Source organism: Vanacampus margaritifer, chromosome 3 (genome assembly GCF_051991255.1).
Source record: "Vanacampus margaritifer isolate UIUO_Vmar chromosome 3, RoL_Vmar_1.0, whole genome shotgun sequence".
In the NCBI taxonomy this organism is placed as follows: domain Eukaryota; kingdom Metazoa; phylum Chordata; class Actinopteri; order Syngnathiformes; family Syngnathidae; genus Vanacampus; species Vanacampus margaritifer.
The window spans coordinates 19093157-19109310 of NC_135434.1; the positions used below are offsets into that span (position 1 = coordinate 19093157).

The 16154-nt window shown below is 37.8% G+C and overlaps 1 protein-coding gene across 1 annotated transcript in view; it reads left to right on the forward strand.

Moving 5' to 3' along the window:
• LOC144049361 (transmembrane protein 132C) overlaps nt 1-16154 on the forward strand; it is a 134413-nt gene that overhangs the window by 20458 nt on the left and 97801 nt on the right. Inside the window, exon 2 of the mRNA XM_077562228.1 lies at nt 686-1574. Within this exon, the coding sequence (XP_077418354.1) occupies nt 686-1574 (889 nt within the window). The remainder of the gene's footprint in view (nt 1-685; nt 1575-16154) is intronic.

Consider the following 16154-nt stretch of genomic DNA (forward strand, 5'->3'; position numbering starts at 1 on the left):
CAACTTTTTGAATTTAATAAAAGTTTTGGTTCAACAGATCCATCCATCTAGTTTCCGTACCGCTTATCCTCACGAGGGTCATTTTTATTATTTCTTAGAAGTTCTTGGGTTCCATTGACCAACCTTAGATATATATTCTCTACGTTATCTTTAGCGAAGAAATAGAGCTGTATTACATTAAAAAAAAAAAAACTGATGAACTTAATACTTTTTCAGGAGCTCCTCTATAGTCGGAACAAAAGTAAATTACATTTTTCATTGGTTGATGCACTGCATTTCTGGTTCAGGGTACTTTTTGAGTATGTCAATTAAAGTATTTTAAAACAACACAGTGAATTTTGTCCAGGAACAGTGTGACTTAACTTGAGAATATCGTGTTTACAAGAAGAACATGAATAGATTGTGTTGCTTATACTTGATTCACTTTAGTACATGTTGTTTCCTGTTTTTCAGGTGTATGCTATTAAACTTTTTTTTTATATACTTATGTCAGCCTAAAAATGTAATGAAAAAGAATCAAGAACAATAATCTTCTGACTAAAACCAATTCTAATCCCAACAGAAATATATCAATTATGGTCTTGAAACATTGTTGATTGTTCATCGTATAAATTAATGTGTAATTATTGAAGTTTGCCGCTCATACTGTAGCTTTGACTCAACTTCTCTCTTCTCTCTCTCGCAGTGGCCGACAGCCGAGTGGTAGAGGGATTGCAGAGATATACTTCGATCCCCACATACCTACCCGTCACCTACCAGGTGCTCAACACGGACTTGGCATTCTTTCTAAAGGAAAGCAATCAAGATTTCATGAGGAACTCTAGCCTGATGTCACGCACGGAGTCTTTCTTCATCTACCAGGCCAGGAGTTTGCCCTCAGTCAACTCCAGCTATGGGCCCCTCTCTGTGGAGCAGCCGGTCCCCTTAGAACTTCTCCAGAACCCGGGCTCCTTTCCTGCCTCTTCACTTTTTACGGTTAATTGGAAGGTTCAGACTTTTATCATGAATACCAAGATCCACCTGGCCAAGCCCAAAGTTCAGGTTCTATTTTACATTGCAGGCAGGGACTGGGATGACTACAGTGCCATCAACAAGCTTCCCTGTGTGCACATGTTTGCGTTTCACGAGACCCAAGAGGTGCACGGCACCTGTCAGCTGAAAGGGGAGTTGGGGCTCTGTGTGGCTGAGCTGGAGCCCTTGGCCAGCTGGTTCAGCCCCCCAAGTGTCGTGCCGGGACGCCAAAAGAACCTTGACGCGTCTGAGGGCACCCCAGTGGAGCTCTACTACATCCTGCAATCCACAGAAGGCGGTGAGTGCCATTCAGAGGAGGCCAAGAAGGAAAACTTCCTCCGCTCAAGCCAGGAAGGGCTGTTTGGCACCTATACTTCCACGCCTTTAAGAAGGATCGGCGGTGTGAGGCTCTACCAGAATTCCATTCCACTCCAATTGGCGGAACACAGACTGGATCATAACTTTATGGTTTTGGTGCCTGCCACACCAGTCAGTCAGAGAGAAACGGTCTCAGCTTATGTCACCGTATCAGCCTATTCTTCTGTGGAGACGTTCACTCTCAGGTAAGGATGAATTTTTTTTGTGTTACGAAGCATCTTACTCTCTGTTATGAAGTGTCTGACACAGGTGTGTGTTATATTTAGGTCTGTTCTGTATCATAAATGATTAGACACAGACTGATTGCACTTTCTTTTTCTCAGCGGGTGTTTTATTTTTTTCCACTTCATCTGAGCAGATCTTAGCTCAGCTCATAAATGCTGCCTGCGAAGAAAGGTTAATATTATTCTACCCTTGATCAAATAGTGAATGTGGATGACAAGGAAGCTGTCTCACAAAATTAAGTAAATCAGTTAACAGAAGTGTCTGATTGGCTGTTATTGTAAGATGTCCGGCGTTAACAAGGTAATTGGTTCACGTAGCCCGGAATACCGACGAACACTTAACCGAACACTTATCCACCGGTCGCCTTGGGGGGGCTTCTTTAATGTAACCCATACATAAAGCGCACCGCGTTATTGGGTTGCATGCTTGCTATTTAACAATGTACTCACGTTATGATCGGTCTTCATCCACAAATCCATCCAAGTATCCGAATTGAACAGCTGAGCAATTTCTCCATCAAACATGCCAGGTTCCCCCTCGTCATTATCGGAGTCAGTCTTGTTGCCATGCGGCTGTTTAGTAATGAAGCCAGTGTTTTTTTTCCCGGGGGTAACTACTTTGGCACAACACCAGCAGTATTTTGTTTTATTCATTTGCAGCCAGAGTACGGGTCATCTCCGCGCCCGCTGCACGTCGCCAAAAAGATGGGGTCCAAACAGGGTAGACAAAAAGAACTGCAGGGGACAGGAGGTCACACTGCAGTCTGATGTTTTATTTTATATCTTTTTATTCGCTTTCTCGTTAAGCCATTTTTTTTGGTTTATGGTTTTATTGAACATATAAACATAAAGAAAAGACAAAACACATTACAAGTATAAAATATATGTTAAAGTAAAAAAGAAAAACAAGAATAGGAAGAAAGAAAAGAGTTTACATGTTCAAAAGGGGTAGGAGGAAGTTAAAAACGTATCTCGCCCTACCCCTTATTTGTTTTATGTTGATACAATGATAAGGTTAATGCAATTCAACAAAAGAGAATGTATACACCTAGTCATATATACAATTGCACTTTAACATACGCACATTTGTCAGCAACATATGTACATGAAATTCATCGGCATATACCATAATACATTTATATCCTCACACTCACATATACAATTTCCTTGACGCTCATACCGATACATTCAAAGAAATTACAGCATATATACAATTTTTTCAGTTAGAAAATGATTCCACAAATTAACACCTTTTACAGAAACACACCTTTGCTTAATATTTTTTCTTGTTTTAATTTTTTTGTAGACACTTGTACTATGTTAGAAGGACTCTCTCTAATTTCAAACAGCTCCTGAGTAGATTGTTGTGTACTTTATACATTATTTGTGCTATTTTAAATTCAACAAAGTCGTAAAATTTCATTGTGTTTGATTTAATAAATAGAGAATGAGTTGGTTCTGTATATTTTGATCGATTAATAATTCTTATGGCTCTTTTTTGCAGTTTGAAAACAGGATTGGTATTTGTTTTATATGCGTTTCCCCAGACAATAGGTCAGATGTGGTAATAATAATGATAATAATTTTGACGTGTTGTGTGGTTTGTCCAGTACCAAAAACTATAAACTTTGTTTTATTTAAGTTTAGTGATAATTTGTTCATGTCAAACAATTTTTTCTATGTGTTAAATTCATACTCCACAGTAGTCTTAAGCTGCTTCAGGTTCTCTCCTGAACAGTAGAGAGTTGTGTCATTGGCGAATAAGACACTTTTGAATATTTTTGAGACACAATATTTATAAAGTTTTTTGGGGCCTAGCACAGACCCTTGGGGGACTCCATGAGTAATCTTCAAGTGTTTTGATTGTATATTGTTAAACTGTAAGTACTGATATCTACTATCCAAATAACTTTTCATCCATTTATATGCCAAACCTCTTATGCCATCTTTTTTTTTTTCCTTTTTAAGGAGAGCTCAGTATTGTTCATTCGATTTGACATCATCATTGCTCTCCTTTTTTAAAAAAATAAAAAATAAAAAAAGATTTTTTTCTCTTTTTTTTTATTTTTTTTAAATATATATACATATATATATATATATATATATATACACACACACACACACACATATATATATATATATATATATTTTTTGTATGTGGGTGAGTATGTGTATGTGCGTGCGTGTGTGCGTGCGTGCGTGCGTGCGTGCGTGTGTGTATTCATCAGTTCACCTAAAGCCCATTAAAAAAAAAAACATACTAATAATATAATATAATAATAAATTGCCAAATGCAGAAACATCAATGTAAGTTATCACGATATAGTGGCTCTCGCTAACAGACAGAATTAAGTAACCAGAATTAGGTTAAAAAAGTCTATATACGTAGACCATGTTTCTATAAATTTTGATATTTGGTTTTTATTTGAATGCCATATTTTTCTAATTTATTCATTACTATAGAATTTACTATAGTATCAAATGCTTTTTTTAAATCTATAAAAATTCCAACAGTACATTTTTTATTATCTATGTTAGTAGATATTGCTTCTAAGAGTTCCATGATTGTCATTGAGGTGGTTCCGTTTTTCTCTAAACCCATATTGATTTTCATTTAAAAGCTTATCTTTTTCAATAAAACTCACAGTGGCTTGAGGAAGCAGCCAACCAGGAACGAGCGTGAAACCCGCTCACCAATCAGAAACGCGCGTTGGCACAGCAAAATTTGCACCGTAAGCTTAGCTGGAAAGATAATGTCTTCGGAAGTCCTCGCACACAAAAGGCACACTTTTTTTTGTTGACTCAAAGGAGTGGCGGGTCGGATTTAGGAGAGGTGTTGCGCCGTTGCTGAAAGAATACAACGGAAACGCTGTGTCATTGACGGATTGACCGACCTTCCGTCAATATAGATGGAATGCCCACTTCTGGTAAACCTATTATGATAAATCAAACGTATAATCTAGCTGAAAGGCAAACCTCTCGATTTACCGGTCGATCTACGTTCCTGCCCTCACCTATGGTCACGAGCTGTGGGTCGTGACCGAAAGAACAAGATCCCGGATACAAGCGGCCGAAATGAGTTTCCTCCGCAGGGTAGCCGGGCTCTCCCTTAGAGATAGGGTGAGAAGCTCGGTCATCCGGGAGGAACTCAGCGTCGAGCCGCTACTCCTCCACGTTGAGAGGAACCAATTGAGGTGGCTCGGACATCTGGTTCGGATGCCTCCTAGACGCCTCCCTGGGGAGGTGTTCCGGGCATGTCCTACCGGCGGGAGGCCCCGGGGACGACCCAGGACACGCTGGAGAGACTACGTCTCTCGGCTGGCCTGGGAACGCCTTGGGATCCCGTCGGAGGAGCTGGGTGAAGTGGCTGGGGAGAGGGAAGTCTGGGCTTCCCTGCTAAAGCTGTTGCCCCTGCGACCCGACCCTGGATAAGCGGAATTGAAGACGGATGGACGGACAAACGTATAATCATTATATGGTTGCACAAAACACACATATTTTTTCAGTTCTAGTCAGTTTTTTATTGCTTCTCTTATTATCAATATATTTGCTAGAATTAAAAACTTTTAAACCTGAGCTAACCATCTTTGTGAAACCAATTTTCAAGTCAATTCTAGTGCTTGGAGGTCATCAGTTTGTGCAGGTGAACCAACTGTGCAAGCGCGCAAGTATGGTTGTAAATGTTTTCTCTGTAACTTCAGCAGAACCGAGTGGTGCTTCTTATCTTTTCAATTAAATGCTAACTCCATAGTGAAAAAGAAGGTTCCCGGGTTATGTCCCGGAGACGCTTCATGGGGGGTAATTGTGGGGCACAGAGAAGTTAGAATTATCTGGGTAATTAACATATGATAGAAATAAGGATGCGATTAATTAAAATACATGTCCATTAGTGTAATGACTGAAGCTGATTTTAATTACGCTGGTTTAGAACATTTATAACTCAGGGGAGACGCTGCGGTGAGGGGTCAAGTCAATTTGTTCCCCCATGTAAACATAAACAAGCTGAGCGTTTCTGCGTTGGCAAATTGAAAAGCATCGACTTTCGGTATGTTTTGAGGCTAATGCACGTGTACTCTTCTTTTTTATTGCCAAAGAATATTTATATCTTAAAAGGTAAAACACGTAACATCTTAACAGAGTCCTTCCATAAACATGTAATAATCAACTTTCTTAAAAAAATGATTCAGTGTAAAACTTTTTCTTTTTCAAAAAGGTTAGCAGTGAGAGGACGTGAATGATTTATTCCACGAGTCAATTGAGCAGGCTGACCACCGAGGGAATGCCTGTGGTGTTTTTATTTGGCAGCGTACAACATAGCGGGCACAGGTTGGCCGTCTGAGAGTGACAGATATGCAAAGGCTTGTGTGGGCCTCGGTGATAAGGCTGTCCTTGCATATGCGTTCGTTAGGAAACTTAATCAGCAGAGCGTGGCGACTTTGATCTCTGCATTCACAACATCATTATCGCATGTGTACTACACAGCTCTGTGACAGCCATTGTTAGCTGGGCAGCTCTGAATTGCTGGAGCCAATCAGTCAGACCTTCTGCTACTCTCAAAAGGTTCGTTCGATCACAGGTTTGACACATTTTTAACAAAAATTAAAGGCCAGAAACTTATTATTTTCCTTTAGTACACTTAAACAAGTAAAAGCATGAGTATATACCTTAAAGCTTGTAAAATGGTGTAAAAACGTGTCACACAATTTGTGGACATTAAGGTCATAAGCAAAATTGCTTAAATTACCATACCATTTGTTTTTTTTATGTTTTTCTTAAGAGTGTTGTTCTTAAAGGTGTACTCAACATTAAATCAACTTCTTTTTTTTTTTTTTTGCTGATTAACTAAACCGTCTTCTACTGCTGTCTACATGTGGTCATTATTTTGACAGTTTATTGCATGTTTGTTGAAAGCTTGAATTTGGGGCAAAAACCGTGTGTTTGGCGCCATCCTAAGGTTAAACATTGGGATATTCACAATTTGGCTGTTTGTCCTCTTATTACAGAAGAAGTCGCTTGCTACGTCACTTGTAGTGTTACGGTAGTCACTCTGCCACCCACCGGCTTCGTCTCGTACACGCCTCCTTAAACGCCTCCTTAAACGCCTCCTTAAACGCCTCCTTAAACGCCTCCTTAAACGCCTCCTTCGTTAGTAGTGTTTTGCAAACACTTTTAAACCCATTTTCAGGTTAGTGATTTATTAGCACAATATTTGGTTAGTTTATTTAGCATAGCTTTTCGTAGTATGGACATTATTTAGATTGTAGGTTTACTGCCGTTGTCAATCACAGCCAGTCCCATTCACAACCCATCCGTCACCCCCTTTGAGCGCCGATTTCAAATCTTAGTGAGGGATGGGTGGAGCAAGACAGTCTAGCTTCCTGTTGAGCTACCCTTTAAGAGAAGTAGAACAAACGTGACGTGAGCAGGCTGATGCTTAGAAAGCAGCAAATATTCCAAGTGTTACAATTCTGTTCAAACTAATTTAGTGCTGTAACTAGATTTATTTTGGTAAGCTGTTCTTGGGTTGCATCTGTTTTATTTATTTGACAAGAAGGAACATTGAATGAAGATATACAGTGGTGACTTGAGATACGAGTTTAACTATCTCACATCTTTGTGGTGCAGTAAAATGGCTAGATCGATTTAAGGCTGCGTTTACACTGCAGGCAAATGCGACCCAGATCAGATTTTTTTTTTGCCCAAGCGCGACCTGTATTTGACTTTTTTATGGCTGTCTAAACGGTTCAATTCAGATTTTTCCATATCCGACCTGTGTCGCTTTCATGTTTGGTCCTAGATCAGATACGTATACAAATTTTTGCAATGCGACCACAGTCTAAACGGCCAGATCGCATATATCACGTCATCAAAAGTCGAATATGCACTGCACAAGGGTGGAGGAAGTACTCGGGAGGCATTCGTAAAACGGCAAAGTTGGTTTGAGTAACAGTTGTGACTTTATATTTGACTTTAATTTAATCCCACTTGAAACATGAAGCATAAAGTTGACATTTGTGGTGATATTAGTAATATAGACACACAGACGGCTCAGTTATTACTCATGAACATGATGTGACATCATCGTGGGAGGAGAAAAAAAAAGGAGAGGTCACCATGAGATGAGGAGCTCGAACAGGCTTGCCTCATTTTCACAAAATATTATTTCTACCTCCTCCCGCATCACTCATAAAAATATAAGCCCCGGCGACAGACTTTTAACAGTCCACGTGGCCTTGACACGCTGGACCATACATATTTACTTCCGCAAATACAGAGTTGTGAGTGACTTCGTATCTTCTTCTGCGCATGCTGTTCACTTTGGGGACACATAACGTTCACACTGCAGAATAATTAATAGGGAATTTGAATGCTTATCCCAAAAATCGGATTTCACCAAATAATCGTAATTGAACATTAAGACCTGCAGTGTGAACGAACGTAGCCTAAGTACCCGTCGATTGAACTCAGATTGTTTTGGTTAAAAAGCAATAATAATAATGGGTGATATGGCCTAAACTTCATATCACAGTATAAATGTAATCCCTTCATGGTAATAGTACATATATTACCATATACCATATAAACCAGTAGTAGGCCTATAAGAATTATAGTGAGAGTATATCTAAATGAGTTGTATCAGCAAAGATATAAACAACAACATCTAGAACATTTATTGTACAGCTTTCAAAAGTCAATATCCAAACTCAGCACTTATGTTACAAGCAAATAACATTGCTTATGTTACAGTCATATTTATTATAGGCTACTATGCTGTAAATGAATATGCTAGCTTTTGACCCCTTCTCTCGTCTGACATATGCAGTGTTGTACTGCTGTAATTCCGTTCCACTTTGAAGGGGTCTGTGTGGTGTTTACTCTGTAGCTTTTTAACTTGCCTTCTAATTTGCTTTTTTGGTCAGTCTCTGCTATAACGTGGTTCCACTGGACTACTTTTGTACTGCTCCTTTGGCTGGACTAGTTCCTTTTGCACATGCTTGGGCTTCCAGTGGGTCTTTCATGTCACTCGTAATCCAGAGTTTGTTGTTTACAAATTAGCTTAGTCTACATTTTTTTAAAATTTATTCTTTTACAGGAACAGCAACATCCATACAGAAGTTGAGGTAGTCAGTAGTGCAGTCTGTCACCTCATCCACGTTGCCAGAGTGATACTCCTCCAAGTGCTTTTAAATTTTTTTTATTTCAAGTTGTCTCAAATGTTATGCAGAATAACGTGGATTTATAATATGACTACTAATGTCACATATTTTCAGTTGCTTAAAATCTTGCCAGAGTTTGGCTTTTCATATTCCCAGCATGCTGCCTTGCTACTCTCTACACTTCCTACTAATGTGGCATGCCTCATTTAATTTGATGGACTCACTGCTCAGTTTATATGCTTTGTCATTCAAAAAGTTTGAGACTATATTTTAGTGTTCTCTATTGAGACTGGTGGTTGGAATATTAAGCACTTGCTACTTTTAATTGCAAACTGAATATCGTCAGTACGTTTAAATTTTGTGTCTGGTCCTCTGTCATGCATGTCAACCACAGGAGAGAAGTGACATCATTTAGGAGTGTAAGGCTGTGTATTTAAAAGCAGATTACATAACACATTTTCTATCCTTAAACGTGTATTATGGCTTTAAATATAAAGTCCAGTGAATGGATATGAGTGGAGGGGATTAATGGCCCTATCTTAGTCAGGTTAATCTTCAGTATGTTAAAATCGTTTTAATTTGTTGATGCAAGAATGGTGATCATCCTTTGCCCCTTGAACCTCAGTTAGCCATGCATGAAATAAAAAAATATTAAAATGAAACACTTTACAGAATGCTTCATATTTTAGTTTTTATTTGTGATGGCTTACATGGTTGCGAAAATGTTATGCATTGTGTTGAATGTGCTGTACTCAAACTCCAAAATTGTATTCAGATTTTCCAGGAGACAATATGTGATGTCCACAATAATAATAGTTAGGGTTTGTTAATAGTGTACTGAATTTTATACAAGCCAGTGTTTTCATGAGTGAATGCAGTCCTCATTCTTATTATTTTTTTAAAGGCAAGAATAAATAATGAATAATTTGTATACAATGCCTGCTTCTGTGGAACACATTCAAAATACCTGTGTAAAAGCGTAAAGATTAAAAAAAAAAAAAACATGCAAAAAATGGTCTCCTAGATTATGAGCAGGTTATAGTGTTTTAATGAGTCAAGACAATTTTTCACAGCAGTAGATCATGCAACTGTTGAAACGGAAAAAAATACCCTGAAAAAGCACTTTGGACACGGTGGCCTTTAAATATTGCAAGTGATATTAAAGTCATTATCATAATTCGATTTTTTTTCTGGTATAATTATGTGAGCAATCTAGATGTAAAATGGTATTGATAATTAATTATAATCTCTTAGTGCAGGCAGTTCTATGCAAATTAAATGCACGGAAGGAAATTGTGCTAAACTACATTTCCCCTTGCAGTCAGTCTCGAGTGGAATGTTGAGAGAGAGAGAAAAAATAATGTATGTTGCTCTGTACTACTGGTCCATTGCTAAATCATCTATTTGCATAAAGTCCTTCCAGAACATGTGTAGTGAACTGCACTGCAATTTTGCACATTTGAGCCTGGTGAGTAAATCAGTTTACACATCTGTTTGGATGAAGAATCCAGTTTGCACCCACTTTGGAAGTCAGATGCTATGCAGGATCTTTTGCCTAGTGAGTGTCTTTTACAATTACAATAACGTGGTATCCCCCAGAAATCCATTCTGTGGCCCACTCATTTTAATACGCCTTGCTTGCTAATTTATACTTTTTCTCACTGCCTTCGTGGCTGATCTCATCTAACTTAATGCATCCAGCAGAGAAACACCCACAGACTGGATGCCGAGTGTACCAGCATAGACATAATGTCAAAACTCAACACAAATAAGCGAGTGCTGATTCAGATTCAATCCATGAACCTTGTTGCTTCTCAACCTGTTGATTTTGAAGAAGTAACCTATACTGAGTTGATGGTATTGGCATTAGGACCACAAATTGCACAAATAGTGCTGTACTCCCATTTCATTTAGATTTTAACTTGATCCTCGCAATAATCCAAAACTGGACATTAGACTGCAGAAAGTATGTGATATGAAAGCACTCAATTGTAATGGTTGTGGTTTTACTTTCATCTACTGTTTGTTTTTGCATGTAGTTTGTGATCTTCCATGATTGTGTGCTTATTTCAGCTAATATTTTTTGCAGCTTAGAAAAATGATTTCATTTGGTTCATTTTCTTCCATAGGACAACATGCACTGTTGGTGTATTTAATTCAGCACCGTGACTAAGTATTGTGTTTAAAGTCAGTTGTATATATTTCTGGCCAGACAATATCAACCACTGTAATCACAAATTGAAGTGAAGAACCTTTCAATTCAAATGCTTTTAAGCTCAAATTTCAACATCATGTGCTCGCACTTGTGGCTACTGCTGTGTATTTAACTTAAATATACTGTATCCGTTTTTTTCGGCGAAAGTGCGAGGACACCGTAAATTCATCATGGAGGTGGGGAGGGACATTTGTCTCCCCTGCCATCTGCGCCCATAATTGACCAATATTTGAATGGCACCATCAAACACCTTGCTGGAGGGCTAATAGAGGTTAAGCCCTCGTTGTTGCTACTGAATATACTGAGAAAAGAACAGTGAGTGCCTCGGAGATCACAGTTCTACATCATGAACACAGCTGTAGTCTTTTCACCAGAGAATTAAAATAATCTGTTCTTCAAAGCTATTAAATGGGTCAATTTATTCAATCTGCTTTCTTTTGCTTATCTTCAGTTCTAAGATGAGCAATGTACAAAGTGTCCATCTAATAATTAATCATCATCCCTTGGTGTTTCAGTGTTATTCAATATGTACTTTTAATGAATTTTTCATCTCCAGTTTGAATTTAAATTGTTGATAGTAGGTAGTTGCCAGGGGTGGGTAGCAACGAGTTACATTTACTTGAGTAACTGTTTGAAAAAAAAAAAAAACTTCTGAAAGTAGTTGTAGCACACAATACTTTTTACTTTTACTTTAGTAAATGTGTGAAGAAGTAATGCTTCTCTTACCCCGTCTTTATAGAGACCCGTTCAACCCCCCCCCCCCTCCCCACACACACACTTCATGTTCAAGCAGTTACTCAGTACTTGAGTATTATTTTCAGTGAATACTTTTTTACTTGCACTTGAGTGATTTTTTTGATGACTACTTTTTACTTTTACTTGAGTAATATTATTTTGAAGTAACGCTACTCTTACTCCGCTATATTGGGCTACACTAGAGTCGTTACCCACCGCCCCATTCATACATTAGATTTACCGTATTTTCACGTAAGCGCTCCGCTTGACTGACTGTGTGGGAGCATTTCCACGGACACTAGTAATGTGACGTTCACGAACGAATCGAGTCATTTGAATGGCTCTTCAATGTGACGATGAGAACCGAGTCTTTATAGAGACCCGTTCAATGCCCCAAACGCCCCCCTTACCCCGGAGCGCCAGCGTTCGCTTTTGGAGGGAGCGTCATCTTTGCATATCAGCGTCAATCAAACAATTAACTTAAGTGAGTCGTTAAGCTCTGAAACAAGCATAAAAGAAGAAAAAAAAGAGGACACTACTCATTGCGCATGCCTGCTTTAGCACCATGGCGGAAGTTAGAACACAACAAGCTGAAAAAGTTATTTATTTATTCTTGATTTAGTGATTTGAAGATGCCAGCATTTGCACATAATTTTATGTTTTTGTCTATCTGATGACATTGTTTATTTAAAATTAATCAGACTTAATGTTCTAGCAGTTACTCAGTACCTGAGTATCCTTTTCAGCGAATACTTTTTTACTTGTATTTGAGTGATTTTTTTGATGACTACTTTTTACTTTTACTTGAGTCATATTATTTTGAAGTAATGCTTCTCTTACTTGAGTACAAGTTTTGGCTACTCTACCCACCTCTGGTAGTTGCTACCCAACCCACATAATCCTTAATTTTAAAAGCTAAATAATGATAAAGGTATTGGATTTGAGGGAAACAAATACAGTGGTAACTTCCCACTCAACATGATATATATTGCTAATTTGAATGTTAATTGCCTTTTGTCTGATGAGGTATCTAGTTCTTCTTTAATTTAGCCCCCCCCCCCCCCCCCTTTTTTTAAGTTGTATAATGAACAACGAAGCAAAGATAAAGACTAAAGCATCCATTGTTGATTAACAGCTGCTTGTAATTTGTTTTGTTTATTATCCGTCTGTTCATTAACATAATGAGACATCATTGTCTACATCAGAATCATTGTATGTGGTACGATCCTAATTTCCTGCCAGGAGATGAATGCTGGACAAGACCTTAGGTTAATTTATTTTGGATTTGATTACATTGTAACTGAAGACATGATTTTGCAGCAAGTTTAAGTGATGCGTGTCTGAATTTCCTTTACTTCTCTCAGTCGAAGACGTTTATCTGTGAACAGAGGAGGAGATAGGCCAGCTTCTTCATAGGCTCAGCATGATATTGCATACAAACATGCTGACAGTGACATTAGCAACAAGCAGAAAAACCCACATTATCTCACACAGTTTGGACTAGCCCACATTTGAACGTTCGATAATTGTGTAGCTTTTTTGAGTGCAGCTGATAACTTGTATTCTAATGTATGGCTTTAAAATGGGACTCAAAAATCTCCAGAAGAAAAGAAAAAAAAGGGACTCAAACGATGGCGCTGCGTGGAAATGTGATTACCAGTCATGCTGGGAAGAGCATGAATGCCTGCACCAAATGTAATTGCCAGAGGAAAAAGCATGGAAGTACAAAGTCGGTGAATGCAAATATATATTGTTTAGGGAACCATTCAAATCCATTTGTTACTTGCCAAGACTATTTGAACCTGCCAATTTGGCTTGGTATAAAACCTTAACTGCATGCGAAAATTGAACAAAGACATTAGTCATGTTTAAATTCAGACTTTATAACTGTCACAATCCTTTTTCTAAAATGGCAATTTATTCATGAATTATATCAAAACATTTAAATCAACAAAAATACACACTTGTATTTGAATTAACCATTTCTGTTTTTGTATTTATATTCTTTGCTGTGAACTGTTATTTAAATGTATGAAACAACAAAACAATTCTTTATTGTCCCTCGGGGGGGGTTCGGTTCGACTCACACAGTCTTTGTTTTTCCCTTTAAATGTCAGAGCTACCCACATCACAACACATACCATGCAGTCAAGTGACAGAGGGGTTTGTTAAATGCTAAATGGACTTAGTGCTAGTCTACCTTCAAGCATTTTCACAGTCTCCACATTCACCTAGTAACGATGAAAAATAACGATCATGATAGTAACAGCATATTCACACACGTTCTCTGTGGCAGTAAAATAGCCGGCATTATCTTTACATTACAGTAATGCACTGACAAAGATACATTAATTTTAAAAAGGTAAATATTACTGTATGCGAATGGAAGAAATTCATAGGGTAATAGATTCCTTCGTACTTGCCATTTATTAAAAAGCGGTGCAGTGATTTGACAAGTGATGATCAATTTTTTTTTATTTTTTATTTATTCACATTTGAAATGAAACTAATTAGTGCTGGACAATATGGCCTAAAAATAAAATTGCAGTTTTTCCACATCATTAACAACCCCAGTAACTCACAACAAATTCCTTTTTTTGATTAAACACTTAAAGCTGCTCAATGCAGGAAATTGAACGTCGAATCGCTACTGCCACGTGTGGCCGAAAAATGAAAGGAGAGAAGGAGAGGGCGGGAAATTCGAATCTGAAAACTATGGCCAAAGAGGCTTGCAGAAGTACAGCTAAGGTGTCAATCTGCTAATTAGAAGATGTTTCAGTCATAAATGGTCAAATAAAAAGTTTGAAGGAAAAAAAAGTAATAAAACGCCATAATAAAACAGCTAATAATAAAGTGCATAAGGTTGATAAAGTGCTTTTGGTCTTGGGTTCTGGCTGAGGCCATGTCTCTTCTTTTTCTACCCGTACAACCGAACCAGGCTGTGTCTTTGGTATGCTTTTGTCAGTGGGGAAAGAAAAAAATTCAGTGCCAGCACTTCATTTGATTTTCTTCCACATTGTCTGGAACAGTTGTCAAACACGTGTGCCTTGGGTCATCCTCCAAAAAACAAATACATTTCTTTATCGTACAAACTTTTTGTTTTGCATTTAGGTTCGTACGTTGGTCCCTGCCAGCACAAGGTAAAAATTCTTTATTCTCTGCTAACATAATTCCTCACCAGTGAAATACTTAAAATTGTTGGGTTTATTGCTGTCATCAATCATTTCACTAAACAATTTATTCTTATTCATTCCAAATACAAATCGGGCGCAACACAGACCTTTTCAAGGCCGACGCATAAACACCTTTGGTGGTAGTCGTGGTTTGCCTGCTAATCGGTGGCCAGCCAGAAAGGGACACTGTCATGATCACACTTTGTTAGAAGGTGTTCAAAAGGCCTTAAAGACTGCATACACTTTTAATAGTAATGTTCATGTTAACAATTTTATTTTCTAAACTGTTTTATAATCTTTGTCTTTTCAGTATCAGTTTTCACAATGATGAATAAACAAATTAATGGCCCTGTTGGTCAAATCAAGCAAAAAATGAATAATGTTCTTTATATGACATCAAACAATGATCCATGAATGTTTGAAGGTGGCCATCTTAGCATTCGCAAGGAACACGCACCTTTGATTCCAGCTGGATCAGCTATGTTCCAGACATCAGTCATAATCAACAGGGTTCTCTCGCTGACATAAATATACATAATAGTTTGAAAGCATTTGTTTGAGTCTAATGAGAGGGGACAACGTGGAGATGGTTCCATTATATTGAAAGTTAAATTTGATTAGTTGTAGCATTAAAAGTGAAGCAGTGTTTTATAACGCCATCTAGAAAATTTAAATATTGTAGTAATAGATTCATTTTATCATTTAATTTGTCATTTTGTCTTAGGAAGCTTTCATACCATTGGGCTTTCATTTAAATTTTTTTAAATTTACAGTAGACTGTCATCAAGTGATATTTCCTTACTTTTGAATTAGGTTATTCTGTAAATCAAGGGAACTCTGTACATAGCAAACATACTTAAAATGTGTGTTTTATTGCTTGTAGAGCCCAAATGGAACATTTGAAAGAGCTAAATGTTTTCCTGTTTGTTTGAAACTAACAATATTTGTCCATGTAAGAAAAATACTGCCTATTGGTTTTTGTCTGGTTTGCTATTTTGATAAATCATTTTAATATCTACCGGCTCCTGAAATGGAAATTAGAGTACAGTTCTGCATTATCAAATTGCAGCTCCTGTCTTTACATTACCTCCTCCTCTTCCTGTAATAATCTGCGGAAGAAACCGTTATTAACCTGATGTGACCCTGTAAAAGAAATAGAGAGCTAGAATGTGAAAGTACTTAAAGATAAGATTTTATGCCAGGAAGATAGGATGGAATAATGTAATATTTGGCTTGCACTTTGAAATCTTATTTCAACAAC